This window comes from Lottia gigantea (genome assembly GCF_000327385.1).
Source record: "Lottia gigantea unplaced genomic scaffold LOTGIsca_173, whole genome shotgun sequence".
Classification (NCBI taxonomy): Eukaryota; Metazoa; Mollusca; class Gastropoda; family Lottiidae; genus Lottia; species Lottia gigantea.
In genome coordinates, this window is record NW_008708187.1 from 268845 (window position 1) to 284154 (window position 15310).

A 15310-nucleotide genomic window follows, 5' to 3' on the forward strand; every position below is an offset into this window, starting at 1 on the left:
TCCAATTTGTTGGCCACGTGGATAAACAGGGCATCCATTTTTAATGAGTTCTATATATCTTTAATATTTTTGGGAAATTCCCTTTTTTTGCTAATACTCAATGGAGCTTTTGTCTTTTTGAGTAAAGTTATAGTTCTCCAAAAGGCACTTAATATTTCGTAAAATACGAAAAAAAAATTCTGCGATTTTCTAAAAAAATCAAAGTTGGACTCCGCAAAAAAAAAAACCACACTGCAAATTCCAATCACAAGGCACAACGGTTATTAAACTTGGAATTTTTTCTCCAAAATTCCGGCACTTTACTTTAGAATTCCATCACAAACGCAGCACTCTCGAGTCAGTAAAATTTCTTAATAATCCAAAATGGTTAGTTATTAGTTAGTTATTTATAGTCGTATACTAATTGCAGTAACAAGTAGTCGCTAATTAGGCGGGAAAGCCACAAGCAGACGACTCGCGTCAGGAGATAGTGTAGGACAATAATCGAAGTACGAATACGACTTTCTCTCAGCTAGTATATAGTATCTATATACATGTATTTATATACATTCGGTGCGTCTGCGAACGAGTCCGTACCGGATCAGTAAGCTCGTCACCCCAGTAACATGTGCCCTGTGGGGGTACATAGTACAGAAAGGGGGGGGGGCAAATTTGTCCCCTAGAAGAATGGCACCTCAAATATGATTTTTTTACGTTTTTCCCCTGAAATATGTGTCAGAATGAACCAATTCGATTTTTCGAAAATTTCTCAGGAGAACATTCTAAAACGCTCTAGGAGAGGCTTGCGACTATGGCGCCTCCGCAGAGTTGTCGCATTCAAGTCTAGAGCAGTTGCCCGCTTCCCCATGACCCACGCCATTGAGATAGCCACCTACTTGTACAACCAACCCCGGGACGCTGGCGCTGGTCGTTATGAGTTTTACGGTAAGCAAAAAACCTTCGAAACAGACTTTAATAGACGCGATGAATTTTAACCAAGACAGAGGGGATATTGTGAAAAAACGAAACATGACACAGTCGATATCAAAAGTAAATATTTTCTATATGGACTGAAAAAATAAAAGATAATAAAAAGGCAATATAATTGGCCAATCAATGTCACGTGACATCATGTTGAGCTGTCATTGTTATTTATCAATGAACACATATTTTGTTTGTCTTTTGGAGGGTTTCTTTGTCATTAACACGTATTGATTGTAATAATTGATAACATTCATCCCAACGTCTTAAAGGGTCAAGTTCGCAATTTTCGGGGGTTGATTTGGGTCTTGAATATATGTAAATAGTCTTCAGAAGTACTAGAAATGTACGAAAATTACATAATTCCTATAAAAATATCTCAAACTAGGAATTCTACTCACTATTTCTATAGATGTCTTTTCTATATATGACAGTGTCTCAAAAAAGGCGAGTCGCCTCAGTCTTCGATTTAAAAAACAAAGTCATGAAAGCACCATTCTGTTAATGACCCACTGAAAGACATTAACGTCGGAGTTAGGATGGTACCATCATTGAATTCCCATAAACGTAATGGACTGAAGTGATTAATTCCACTATGACTTGGCATGATGTCGTTTTGAGTCCTGACTTTACCGGTATTTATTGCGATTAACGACGACATGGTTGTCATTACTGTAAACAATGCCAAGTCGGTCTGTTGTCAACGGTAAACAAACTTTGGTAAACAAATGTCAGATTTTTGGCAAATTTAAAGTCATGTCATTGCAGGTATACATGCTTCAAAGTAAAGAAATAGTTCGTTGTGTTAACGCGAAACGGGTTGAACATGACACGCTTTGATTGGTTGAAATTAACGTCATTAGAACGCTATCGTGGTAGAAAACGTGTAAGATTACAATGGAGACGAAAGAAAGTAGACCCAAAATCCACCCTCGAAATGGAGAATCCGCCCATTAAGCCCTGTGGTCGTGTTCAACATATTAGCTGTAAGCTTTTAAGCTTCTTAACAAAGTCCATAAGTCAATGTTTTTAAACCAGCTTTACTAAATTTATATACGATGTTGATAATTGGGCTTAAGAAGATGGGTAAAATCATGCAGTGTGCAATGAAGGGAAATTTATAATACGATGTATTAAAGTTAATCAAACAAAAATAATTTAGTCTTATGTCATTCTTTTTCTATTGATAATAGGGTTTATAGACACAGACAAATCATGCAGTGTGCAATAAGGAAAATTTTTAATACGGAAAACGTCTAAGGTAACCTATTTATCAATGACGGTATCGAATATACCGAGAGCAAAGAATTCATACAACACACAATTTTCATGAACATATAAAGGGAAATAACCACACAAAAATAAAAATGTTGAAAATACAGACTACATTTAATTCTCAGTAATACACTACATAGGCATAACGCATAAATAAAGCGGAATTTTACGTTACGTTTACATGAAAACGGGGATTTTTTTTTAAATTCGTTAGCACGACGCGATGCTGTATTAACAAAATATTTTGCTTCAATATTTTTGTTTTAAATATCCAATTCTTATTAAAGGAATCACACCAAATGTACACATGAAAATAAGCAAGCTTATAAAATTCAAGGGGCATTTAATTTGTACCCCTGTGTGACTCTCCAAAATTAAGCCAACCACATTTGTAAAGTAGGGCTTTGTGCTCTCCAAAAAGAGCTTTGTTACCTAGGCGGGAAGCTTCTTGGCCAAATGTAGACCCCAATGAAAAAATAAAAATGAAATAAAAACAATACTTTATTAACAACATGAACATGATTTGAAATTTCCCTCTATAAATGAACATGATATCTACTATCAGTTGAACATGATTTCTACAGAAGTTGAAGATGATATCTACAGAAGGTGAACATGATTTCTACATTAGTTGAACATGATTTCAACAATCAGTTGAACATGATTTCTACAATCAGTTGAACATGATATCTACAATCAGTTGAACATGATTTAGTATAAATCAGATCATACCAGAATGATTCAGAAATGATGAAAAGAAATTGGCCAAAAAAGTCGTCCAAGAAATTATGGAATTTTCAAATTTAAATTGTTGCCAAATTCTTCAAAGAAACATGAGAATTAAAGTTGGATTTCTTTAAAAAAAAATTTCAGGAAAAAATTTTGATCTTTCAAAGTAAGTGCCTAACGTCCACGCAACTCTCTCACATGATCCTTGTCTTGTGGTCATATACCTTGAAAATGGTAGGAAATATTAAGGTTTAGCCAATCAGATGACAGAGCTACTGAAGTTTCGGAATAAGGAACTCTGATTGGCTTAAACCAAAACTGAAATGACCAATCAAATTAGGGGAATGCTGAAAGTGTCAGTTTTTGAAAATTAGGGCCCATGAAATGAAACAAGTATTCCTTAGTACACATACACCCATAACAAATATCTTAAAAATACAGAATTGTAGATTTAAAAGGGATACAGTTGGATAAATATTTGCTTTCCTAGCTTATCAAATAATTAGTCAACTGTGTCCCTTTTAAAATACCAGTGAATAAAAATGATAGATCATAAACAAATAAATTAGTTGGATCATAACTCATCATGGGTGAAAGTTTTGCCAGTGTTTGGGTCTGGGGCTGGCTTGACGAAGATACCTTCCGCGGCTTGCCAGTAATTTAAACTATTAGGGTTTGGGTAGGCGCTGATTTCCCTCTGACCACTGATTGGTCGGCCAAACGTGTCACCACTCACATGTAAATAACTAAAAAAAGAGTAATTAAATCATGACATAAAATTTTGCCAAACGTGTCCCCACTCACATGTAAATAACCGAAAAAAGTAATGAAAACTATGTGAAAAGTTTTGGCAAACGTGTCCCCACTCACTTATTTAAAGTGAAAATTAAAGTGCTCAAAATTCATCTCTGGCCATCTGAATTCCATTGGCTTCCGGGCGGCCTGTGACACCTCTCATTTCTGGCCTTCCCCTTCACCCAAGGGCAGTAACTCTAAAGAAATTCAACTTACTGTTCAGTGACGACATGCTTAAATCTAACTTGATCTCGTCTACTCCAATATTTACTGGAACATGTGACTACCCAATTATCACCTACAAAAGGATATTATAATCAACAAGGGCAGTAACTCTTATTTTTTTGAATTTAAATAACATGATCATCCAGCCATCAAAGAAGTAAAGAGATAGATTTCAAAATTCAATTTTCCACATAATTCCAATGGATATTCCAAGCTGGATATGGCTTCAGATCTAGAAACATCAAGTGGTTTGGTCAAAGACCAGCTGGTGGACATGAGCTACCATGAACCATGTACTTCCAATTGACCAATGCCCAGTAGGCTACAGGCTGTGGACATTAAAGATCCTTCAAAATAGAGCATCCTGACAAAATCTCCTACATTGAGCACAGCATGGCATTGCTTGTCTTAGCCCAAGAAACAAAGTAGGGAGTAAAACTCCATTTAATTTCAACAGTGACACTCACCTTCATCACCGACGCCCTCATCACCGAAAGCACTGACTTCCAAATTTCTAGACAATGGTGATTGAAAATGGTGGCTATGTAAATTTCGTTGGGTTGATAAATGCATCAGTCTTATACTTTGACCACATTTAATAGGAATTCTACAAAAAAAAGCAAAAAAATAAACAAGGCGTGTACTCCGTATTCTGGTCTCTTAGTCATGTTGTCCTGATGAAGACTGTGTAACCCAAAACGTGTCAACAACATGGTAGGCCAATTAAAGATGCGTTCTGTTAAATAGCCAAAGAGGTCAGCCACAAAACTGCCAAATTTTATTTGATTTGAAAATAGACTCAAATTTTTAACACAATGATTGAGAAAATATGAAATTGTAAGGGCAAAATTTTGTTTACTTACTTTGTTCAAATCTTCTAATCTAATCGAAATCTATTCTTAAAAAATTTTCATCACAAGGAATAAGAAGGTGGAATATCTCTAAATAAATTCTGGGTAACTGGGCTTGGGAATTTCACATAGCTAACAGTATAATTTTAGTATTTTTAGGTGTAACAAGAATATTTGAAAGAAAAGTCCTCTAACTTACCCCCTGTTACAAGTAGCTCCTGTTTTAGGTTGAATCTGCCAATAGCTGTTATGATCATCTGAAGTGTCAACACCAGTCACTGACTGAAATACACACATCACAAATCAGAGATTGTAAAGAGGTTTTCTAAATTTTTTATGTGTATCAGGGACCATTTCAATTTTTAATCTGACGTCTGTGGTTCCTGCAATTACCCTAAAATTAAGTGTTTGATGACGTCACTAATTGTGAAGGACCTAATGTGATACCCACTACAGCAAAATGGGTTCTAGATAACACGCTTTGATTGGTTTTAATAATGTCATTGGAACCCCATTGATGAAAAAACTTGTTAGATTACAATGGAGACAGAATTAATGTAGGCCTACCTGTTGACCACTACCAGAGCCATATTTAACATCATGAGAATGAAGGCGTACTTGATGCTGTTGATTCATCAATTTCAGAACTGAGCCACATGTTACAAACTCATAATTCATATCTACAACAACAGAATATCTTGGAATTAATTCTTAACATTTATCTTGAGTAGAATCTTCCTACAGACCCTTAGACTTAAATTTAAGAAAAAATGACCTGAACTCCTCATGGCTTATGTGTTATTTGTCTATTTATTTAGTGAATAACCTTATAGCACTGTTGAGAGTGTTTTTTTTTTTTGCTCTTGCAAAATAATAACACAGAACGTTTCTTTTCTTGGAAGAAAAGCAGAAGTCAAAAAGATAGTCTCTTCAAAAACTGAGAGAAGTGGGGTGGGACGACTGGCAAGAAGTTAACTAGTCTAGAAAAACTGAGTGGGGTGGGGCAAAACGTAAACGTAAACATTGAATTTGATGCTGAGTTGTTGTGGTTACGAATCAGTCAAAAAATGAATGAAATTATCATAATTAGGGAAAAGTACACATAAATTTCATAAAATGGAAGAAAAAATACACACCTGATGCGGCTATGATTTCGAAAAAGGCCAAAACCAACACAGAAAACCACGAAAGATCCATTTTCAAAGCGTCAAAACACTTCATGCTTTCTCCTTTCGACACGTACTCTTTCACTTTTCCGTCTTCAAAATTGAAGAGTCAATCTATTTTTAATGGAGGAGTTACTTCCCTTGGGAAATAAATTTTCAGATATCCCGAAAACTGAAAAAAGCCGTTTAAAACTCGTTTTTTCATTAATTTAACACAAGTTTAGGGGGTGGGCGCCGGGGGAGGGGGTGTTGTGAGGGGGCGGGGGTATCGTGCATGCATTAAGGCCAGAAACTATTTATAAAGAGTCATTTTTCGTTTTTATGGAGGAGTTACTTCCCTTGAAAAATAAATTTAAGAAACCCCAAAACAGCAAAGGCCTTTTAAAACTGGTTTTTTCAATGATTTTCACCCAAATTTAGGCACAACACATACTTTTCGGTCGGCTCAAACCATGCATTAAGGAAAAAAATGTAAACCGAACGTTTTGAATAGTAACCGAATTTTTAAGATAAAAGGAATCAAATTTTTAAATTTAATTGGTAACGTTTTATATACGTTTTACACCAAGGGAAAGAACTCTCTGCATTTGGAAATTGTTTTATTTGACCACTGAGATAACTTGTGAATATTATTTATATAGTATTTTAGTCGGGGCAGTTGGAAAATATCAAAGCGGTCAGAGAGATGGACAACACCCATCCGTAATAAGTCTTCGATGTACTGTAATTCGAAGCATTGCACGGAGGTACAATACGTATCTCTCAATTTAAGAGAATACCCCTATTGCTTCGCCCTCTTTTTCACACGTCCCTCTACTATCTCCTTAACCGTCTCTTCTACATATCGTTCTTCCTACTTCCCTCATTCGTCTTCCTTCCTGTAATTCCCTACAACTATGCCTTCCTTTTAAATTCCCAAGTCTTCTCTTCTTTCCAGCTACCGACTTCCCCTCACTCCCCTTTCTCTCTTCTTCCTTTCACTCTACTTCCCCTCACTGTATCTTCTTCCTTTCTCTCCACTTCCCCTCACTGTCTCTTCTTCTTTTCTCTTCTTCCTTTCTCTCTACGTCCCCTCACTGTCTCTTCTTCCTTTCTCTCTACGTCCCCTCACTGTCTCTTCTCTCACTGTCTCTTCTTTCTCTCTACTTCCCGGTTTGTCTTCTTTTCCTGGACTCGCTGTCTCTTTTTACTTTCTCTTCTTCCTGTCCTCTTTCCCCTTTATTAAAGATGTCCTCTAAGCTGATTCTCCCAAATTCTGTGCGCAATATCTATTGTACGTTATTTTGATTCAACCTTCCTCGATTAAAGTTAGAGTCCACCCACAAATTATTTGTCACAATAAAATAGAAGACACAATATCAACAATTTGTGTCTATCTTTCAACGTTAAACTTTTTAAATAGCAACAGCGACTGGTCATTAAAAGGCCAAATGACCACAATGGGCTTTGTATTTATTGACTGACATATTAACGTGGAGGTCACATAGGTCAAATGACTACGTCACATTCTATTGATATTGTGATTGGCTAGAGAGTGTGAAGAACGCCCTCTATGTTTGTGCAGACTTGACACGAACCTGTCGTCAATGGCGGGACACAATGTAGACCTCTATTGTGGAATTTATACACTGTTTGGCTGGGGTATATTTTTTAAAATCTTTTATATCAGCCAAACGGTCTACCGCGAAAGTTGCGCTAGCGCCCTGCAACAGATTTAGCTTACGAGAACTGCCGAAGAATGCCGAATGCGATATCAGCTTCTAGTCTATGAAGGAAGATCAAAAAATGAAAATAAGTAGGCCTATCTGATTGGCCTTGTTTTTAATCTTTTTTTTCTGGAAATCAATTAAGAAATAATAGAAATGAAAGGAGTTTTACGTCCTACTCTTCTGCACCTTACAGAGCTAATGAAGTAGGGCAACGCCCTGCAGTCTGCAATGGGGGTAATTTTGCCAGGACAATAGCATTGGCTTACTATTTCTCGATTGGAAATCAATTTAATATATATACCGTGCGTGCATATGCACGTACGAAATGGCCAAAGAATAAATAAGAATTGCTTCTAACAGCGACATTGGCTTAGCGCACATTTTTCAATTTCCATTTAATAAGTCTTGTTAAAAATTCAGTTGTAAAATTTGTCCAAGAAAAATAAATTCACCTGAATATATTCGAAGGAAACCTTTGCAGTTTTTCTAATTCACATTCTAGTCATGTCCCACGTCTCTAATTAAACAAAGACGAAAAAAATCACACTAATTGCTTAAACCAATTTAAACAAGGTACATAAATCGAACTCACAGTGTGTTCTTGAAACCTCAAAGTATATACAATTATACCACTTAAGGGTGGGTTCGAATGTATTTCCTTACCCGTTCCCCGAAAACATTAATCCATGAATTGATAAAATAATGTAAAACTTGATTTAATTCAAATGCCGGAGTCCTCATTTTGGGGAAAATTGTTAAGATATTCGCACCACCAGATGGGAGAACAAATCTATCAAAGGTGCATACACACGAACACAGGTTGGAGTTATGTCCGAAACGAGCAACGTAACACACTCTCAAAGCTGCAATGAAATTGGCGCACTGGAACAAGTAATAGAACGCACCATTTGACTTGGTGAAGGGGAACAACAAATAGAACATAGATAATGCTTCATGGAAATTGAAGGTGTAGAACAATCAATAGAAATGGCAAATGATAACACTGTTGGTGCATCGAGGAACATGAATCGAATACACCAGTGATGCTGCAAAGGAATTAAAACCTTGGAACAATCAATAGAACGCACAGTAGTACTCAATACCATGGATTGGTTGATTAAAAGATACAGAAGAGTAAAGTCACGAACCAGTAATAGAGCACATCAATCCTAAACCCCCACACGATTAGAATAGAGGCTTTAATCCAGTAATTAAAAAACTCATTGAGAGGTGCCTCGTGTAGCGTTGATTGAATTTTTCTTAAAGAACACGGACGGGGCTAAGGTAGGTCTACTGCGTTTTCTTAATTTCAACTGTTTTTCAATGGGGCGCAATTGTTCGCCTTCTTAGAAATCCTGGTTATGCAACGGTTTTTGCAAATTTTTCTTCTCTCGCTACATAAAAAAATTAAAGAGTCGAAATCGAGTAAGGGTATACGTTGATCAAAAAAAAAAAATTGAATATACAGGCACTATGGACGGCGTATAGATATTCCCCGACCATTGGAAACCCCAAAAAAGAAACTGCATCCGCTTTCATATTTTTTTTCAGCAGAAAAAAGGGAACATGTTTCACATCTACACTGGACTAATATTGTCCTGTCTTATATACACAATATCAGGTCAGTTCAAAATTTTGATCTACGTTCGTATATATGGCAGGATTTCGTTGCTATCCATCACCCTGGGTCAACTCAATCATGCATTCTTAAATCAATATATAAGACTGATTGGTCTATATTGCAGTTAGGAATTGTAAAGCGACCAATAAGAATTTAGGATATATAATGAAATATTCACAAATTCAAACGCATCCAAAGAATTAGTCTGGCCAGTACAGGAGCGTACGTCATAAAATAACAGTTACTTTGGGAGATGAGAAAATTTTCAAATCACCAAACCAAAGAGATAACATTTTGTAGTCTCTCACACCAAGACTCATCCTGTCTTCGATGAGATATACTTCTCTGGATGATAGAGACTACACATTTTGCCTTTACTTACAGGAACGAAGACATTCTGCTACTACAGTACGGATTCGATATATCGACAAGGGAGTATCGCACGATTCTTACCAAGTAATGTCGATATAAAACAATGCACTCATCTCATCTTCGCCTTTGTCAATGTCCTTCCCAACTTAGAGTTAGGACCTACCCATGACAATGATCTAGGTCCCAATGGTAAGTGATGCTTTACTTTGCTTTCGTCTGCACAATTTTAATATTCAAAATGGTCTACGTCGAATTGTGACAGTATATGCATTATAACTGTATTAGTAATTCGATGTGCCGAAGTTTGTGGCTTCGTTAGAAAGAAATACATTAAACTACAGTGGCAGCCATTTTGTTTGCGGCCATATTGGATTCTGAATGATGTAGATTGAGAAAATTGATTGCGAACAAACAAATTTGGATTGAATCAACTGGACGCCATGTACCACCGAACTGCTAATGCAATTTCGGATTCAAAACAGACTTACGGACAAGGGCAATAACTCTAGCACGTAATTTCAGGACTCTACGCCCAGACTACCGGCCTCAAGCAGTTAAGACCTGGATTGAAAGTGCTCATGGCCGTAGGAGGATGGACGTTTGGGTCTAAACCGTTCGTCCAGGTCGTGAAGGACACGAATTCCAGGAGAATCTGGGTGAGGAACGTGGTGGAGTTCCTGAGGAAGTATAATTTTGATGGAATGGATATGGATTGGGAGTTCCCCGGAGTACGTGGTAGTCCACCAGATGACAAGCAAAGGTTCTCTAGTCTCATGAGGGTAGGTGCACCGGGGGTTTACTTAACTTCCTTGATACTGTATATGGTCTTCCTGAAAGGAATGCCTAGCCGATAAACCAAACGCATATTGGCACCAGGTGTTCCACAACAGATAGCTATGATAATAAATGTATGAATTCAAGCTTTGTGGTATCTTTTGAAGGGACGCCGAACCGGTTGAGATTTCCAGATTAGCTATAAGGACGTTAAAGCTGACAGCACAATTCGCAAAGTGATAACATGTGTTTCTAATCGATTATGCGGCGAACTGTTATTTAGGAATGTCGAGTTGACAAACCTGATCGCACAGTGTGTCAGGTGTTCCTGAACGAAGAGCAACATCATCCATAATAACTGGACTAACACGAAAGGTGTTTTAACGCATATGATTCTTTCAGATGTTACAAAGAGCTTTTTTAGAAGAATCACTAATGACTGGAAGAGAGAAGCTATTGTTGACCTTAGCAACAGCAGTCGGAAGACACTACATCGAAGCTTCTTATGAACCAGCCGAGGTTATCCAGTAAGTATTACGTGAATTTCATAACCGCGCTTTAAATAGTTACCCATGGTGACCAATTGTACCGAGAGGGTACGCGAGTATAGGAAGAGTGGTGAATCTTTTAATGTTGGTTAAGTTTTTAACAGCGGGGAGGAGGAAAGCCTGCGAAGTACCACTGCCCTTGGTATAATATCAAAGCAGAACACACGGTTCACCACTATTTTAAGCCATCGGACGCTTGGACGTCGTTCCTGAATGATGCCAAAAGCAAGAGCAAGAGATGATGATGGCATCAAGAATGCTACTTTTGTTTCAGATCTATCGACTATATGTTACTGATGACCTACAACTATCATGGGCAATGGGAAAATACAACGGGGCATCATAGCAGTCTGTATCCAAATAAAATTGATAAAGGCAAGAAGCTGGAACTCAATCAGGTAAGTGGCAAAGGGGAAAGCATCAATGAATCATAAGGTAGTGGGGCGCCACAGAATTATCAAAGAAGGTCCACTGGCTACCCCCAAAAAACCAGTAAAACGCAACTGGAATGGTTGAAGACCTGCCTTACCAGAGGTTTTAATCAGGAACAAACCATGTTCCAAACTGCCGAAATTGCTTAGGATCTGCCTTCATCTACTATTTTAGATCTGGTCCATCAACTTTTGGTTGAGTCAAGGTATGCCGAAAGAAAGACTGATTGTCGGACTGGGAACCTATGGTATGAGCTATACCCTGAAGAACCCTTGGCAGAACGGTGTGGGAGCACCAGCTGTTAGCGGAGGTCGTCCTGGTGAATACACTGCACAGAAAGGAGTTCTCTCATACTTCGAGGTGAGTACAAGAATCACGGTCTTCCATCTCATGCAACGTGTAAATCGATTGTCACATGTAGGTAACGTTTGCTCTCAGGGCAACAAATTCTCTCATTCCACCCCACTCCGTTTTGGTTGTCGTCGTAGTTCTTCTTCTTCTTCATCGGTGCAACGAAGAGTTGCTTCATCTTGGCTTCGTAAGATATCATTTTCTCGCATGGCAAAGTGATTTTGGATAGGAAGAAGATGCAAATGTTCAGCTCCAGAACGCCAGAACCACCAAGAGATGCTCTGTTTACCACTGATCGCCCGGTCTAAGGAAAATCTTCACCACCATTCTTATTTTCCGTACAGATCTGTGAGAAGATTAAGTATAAAGGGTGGACGTCAGTATGGATAGAAGAACAACAATCACCGTACGCTTTTGGTGGTGACCAGTGGGTCGGATATGATAATCCAAGGAGCATCACCATTAAGGTAAGACAGGTATTCTTCGCCATGTAAAGCTTGGGCAATACAATGTATTCGTCTCGCCACCTTTATGGACTGATGAAGACCTAAGTGAACACCAAGCTTCTACAGTGGATCTATGGTAATGGCAACGTTGGAATTCTTTCTGATTGTGGCAACCAAAATACGCTGCACCTTACTACCTTCTCTTTACAGGCTCGGTACATAAGAGACAACAATTTGGGAGGCGCCTTCGTTTGGTCGGTGGATCTTGATGACTTCAGTGGTAGTTGTGGAGAAGGTATGAACCCGATCCTGACAGCCATCAACAAAATCATCAAACCAAACTTGACGCCGTTGCCAACACTGAGGTTGAAGTACACAAAACCCGAAGACGGATCAGGCGAAATCCCTATATCCGTTTTAGACAACAAACCACCATTCCCAAAGCCTGATCCCAAATTTCAACCACCCAAACCTCAACCACAACCGGTCAACCAACCTGCAGCACAACGACCACCAGCACGAAGAAGTAAGTCAATTGCTGTTTTCAATCCCACTATCCCACTTTATGGGAAATGCAACAGTAGAAATCCCGCCATGAGCGGAATCTCTACTCAACTGCCTTTGCATTTTGGCTCGAAGAAGCTGAAATGCATCCGAACTATTTGATCCTTAGCTGCTTTTGATTTGTCCTGGACCCAATAAGGAGAAACCTTTGCACCTCGTTGAGTCTGTACGAAGATCAATTTTCCAATTTCAGATCAAGAACCAGCGATCCTACCAGTTGGGGAACCTATCAAATGTACACAGACAGGACCAGGCCCACATCCCGATCCCAACAACTGCCACAATTTCTATTACTGCGTTCCCACAGGCAGGAAGTACACTCGGTATCATTTAGCATGTCCTGGTAACACAGGTTTTGACGTGTCCATAAATGCTTGCATGTGGATGCCAAATTGTCAATTGTAAACATAATCTGGGAAAGCCTTTGAGATCAATCCTAAAAAAGGCACAAAAATGGAACTTTGGGCTGGGCATGCCAGCCATTTAAATTTATGAAAATTGCCTTTTTTCGAAATTTTCGATAATTCCATTATCATTTTTTTACCTTTGATACTTTCTAATAAACGATTTCGTTTCCCATCTTACATTCGTTTTTGTTGTGTGCTCCACTTCCGACCGCTCGTGCAGTATTGATGCATCAACGGGGAATCTAATATGGACCATCGTATACACAGACAATCGATTCTCCTCTCCTTGCATATGGAAGCCATACCACAGGTCCCAAAGCTAAGGGGAACATACGTGCACACTTTCCAATATTTAGATAGCCAAGGGCAATAACTGTTGATAAGTCAAAAGAGATTTGGGTGACATTACTTGTTCCCACTCCGTGTTGAGAAGGTCTCCCGATTGTCAAGGGCAATAACTTTGTAGAAGTGCAAAAGAGATTTTATGTACGAAATTCGCAGCACTTCTTTCAGATTATCAAGGGCAATAACATTGGCGAGTCAAAAGAGCTTTGGGTGACATTAAATGTACGAGAAGTCGTTCCCCTACTTCTTAACCTATAAATCCATGTCAAATTTCGGTTTCATTTCAGAAACTCTTAAATTAGGCGACCTTCGAACCTAGAATATTAATCGGTTTATTTTGAGTCACGACATGGACGCGAGTAATAATTTACCACCGACAATAATAGTTAAAACCATTATTACGCCAATAAAAACTCCATTTCATTAAGTTTATAAGTATTTATCGTCTAAACATCGCTCTGTAAACGTCAGTTTTAAAATTATTAATTGTTTTCTTCAGTTAAACTGGAAATCTCAGTGAAAAAAAAATAATGCGGCTATGACACTGCATAGAAGCGTAAAAGTCGGTTGTCGAGTTGGGAAAAGAAAAGGACGATGTGGTAAAATTCGTACGTGCATACTGACAAACAATGTTTTTCGGAATTTGTATTGATCGTTCGAATGAACCATGTATGTCTTAATAATGTACAAACAAACCATTTTTGTCGTTCTGATCGTTCGAACATGATGGGATGCAATGATCCTACTCGCTGACAAAAAACGAATCAAGTCGTATTAATCGTATGTACCAAGAACCAATTTCAAACACAGATTGTCATACGCGCACAGACAAGACACGACTTTCGTACAAAGAAACGATTTTTGTCGTATTGGTCGTTCATAGAAACAAACGATTTAGTCGGAAAGGTCGTACATTAGCCTACCAACAAATTCTGCCTTACGAATTGTAGGTCGGACACACGATTTATGTCACTGGTCGTTCATACCAACGATGCAAACAGTCAAACTATTTACGTCGGACAAATCGTTCAAATGTATGAACAAAACGCAATGACCTAGCGTTGCGTGCAGTTTAAAATCTAACGACTTGTGTGACACGGACTTAAGCAGGAAATGAGCATTAATAAAAATCTGTTTATTGCTGATGGACACATTTAAAAATAAGACCGTTTTTTTTAGGAAGCTTAAAATAGCTCGAGTTGACAATGTTCGCTGCATAATTGATGCTCGGTTTGACTTTCACATCCATTTAAAGGCATTCAGTCGTCTATTTTGTTTACTTAAATACTTGGAGCTATGCGTTCTATAAGACGCATCAAAATGAATTTTTGGATTTTTTGGATGAACGAAATCATGACGTCGCATGATCGTGTTCTGAAAGATTACCGATCGCCATCAGGTGCCTTCGCGCCAAAGCGATTAGCCTACCACTTGCGTATGGTTGCGATTTTCAACTTACAGCGCTGTTCTTATTCGCCACCAGACGCAACTGGTGTGAAAGAACCTTTATGATCGTTTCCACAAGGATGGTCGTCACTTCCGCTCGAATTCCATTTGCACTATTAGCACGCCCTTTTTTTTTTCTTTTTTCCAACTCTAGTAGAATTTTAAACCACATTGGTTGAAGCCCGGGAGGATTCGACCAGAAGCTTTTGGAGATTAGAGGTAAATATCCCTTTAAGAAAAATTCTTCCAGGGAGAATAAAATTAATAATTACACCGCGCACCTCTCAGAGTAGG

The 15310-nt window shown here is 38.3% G+C and overlaps 2 protein-coding genes across 2 annotated transcripts; one reads left to right on the forward strand and one right to left on the reverse strand.

Moving 5' to 3' along the window:
* Positions 1-3511: 3511 nt before the first annotated feature.
* On the reverse strand, positions 3512-6082 carry LOTGIDRAFT_151586 (hypothetical protein). Its single transcript, XM_009051895.1, has 6 exons — positions 5972-6082; positions 5403-5515; positions 5035-5117; positions 4452-4591; positions 3976-4057; positions 3512-3710 (listed from the first exon to the last, which is right to left on the reverse strand). The coding sequence occupies exons 1-6, from the start codon at positions 6030-6032 to the stop codon at positions 3539-3541; spliced, it is 651 nt and encodes a 216-aa protein (XP_009050143.1). The 5' UTR covers positions 6033-6082; the 3' UTR covers positions 3512-3538.
* A 3608-nt stretch (positions 6083-9690) lies between these two features.
* On the forward strand, positions 9691-12920 carry LOTGIDRAFT_142033 (hypothetical protein; the record flags this gene model as incomplete). Its single annotated transcript, XM_009051896.1, has 7 exons — positions 9691-9883; positions 10226-10482; positions 10880-11004; positions 11300-11423; positions 11632-11817; positions 12162-12275; positions 12465-12920. Coding segments are annotated over 7 exons (1455 nt in total), but the record flags the coding sequence as incomplete, so codon positions are not given.
* Positions 12921-15310: the final 2390 nt, after the last annotated feature.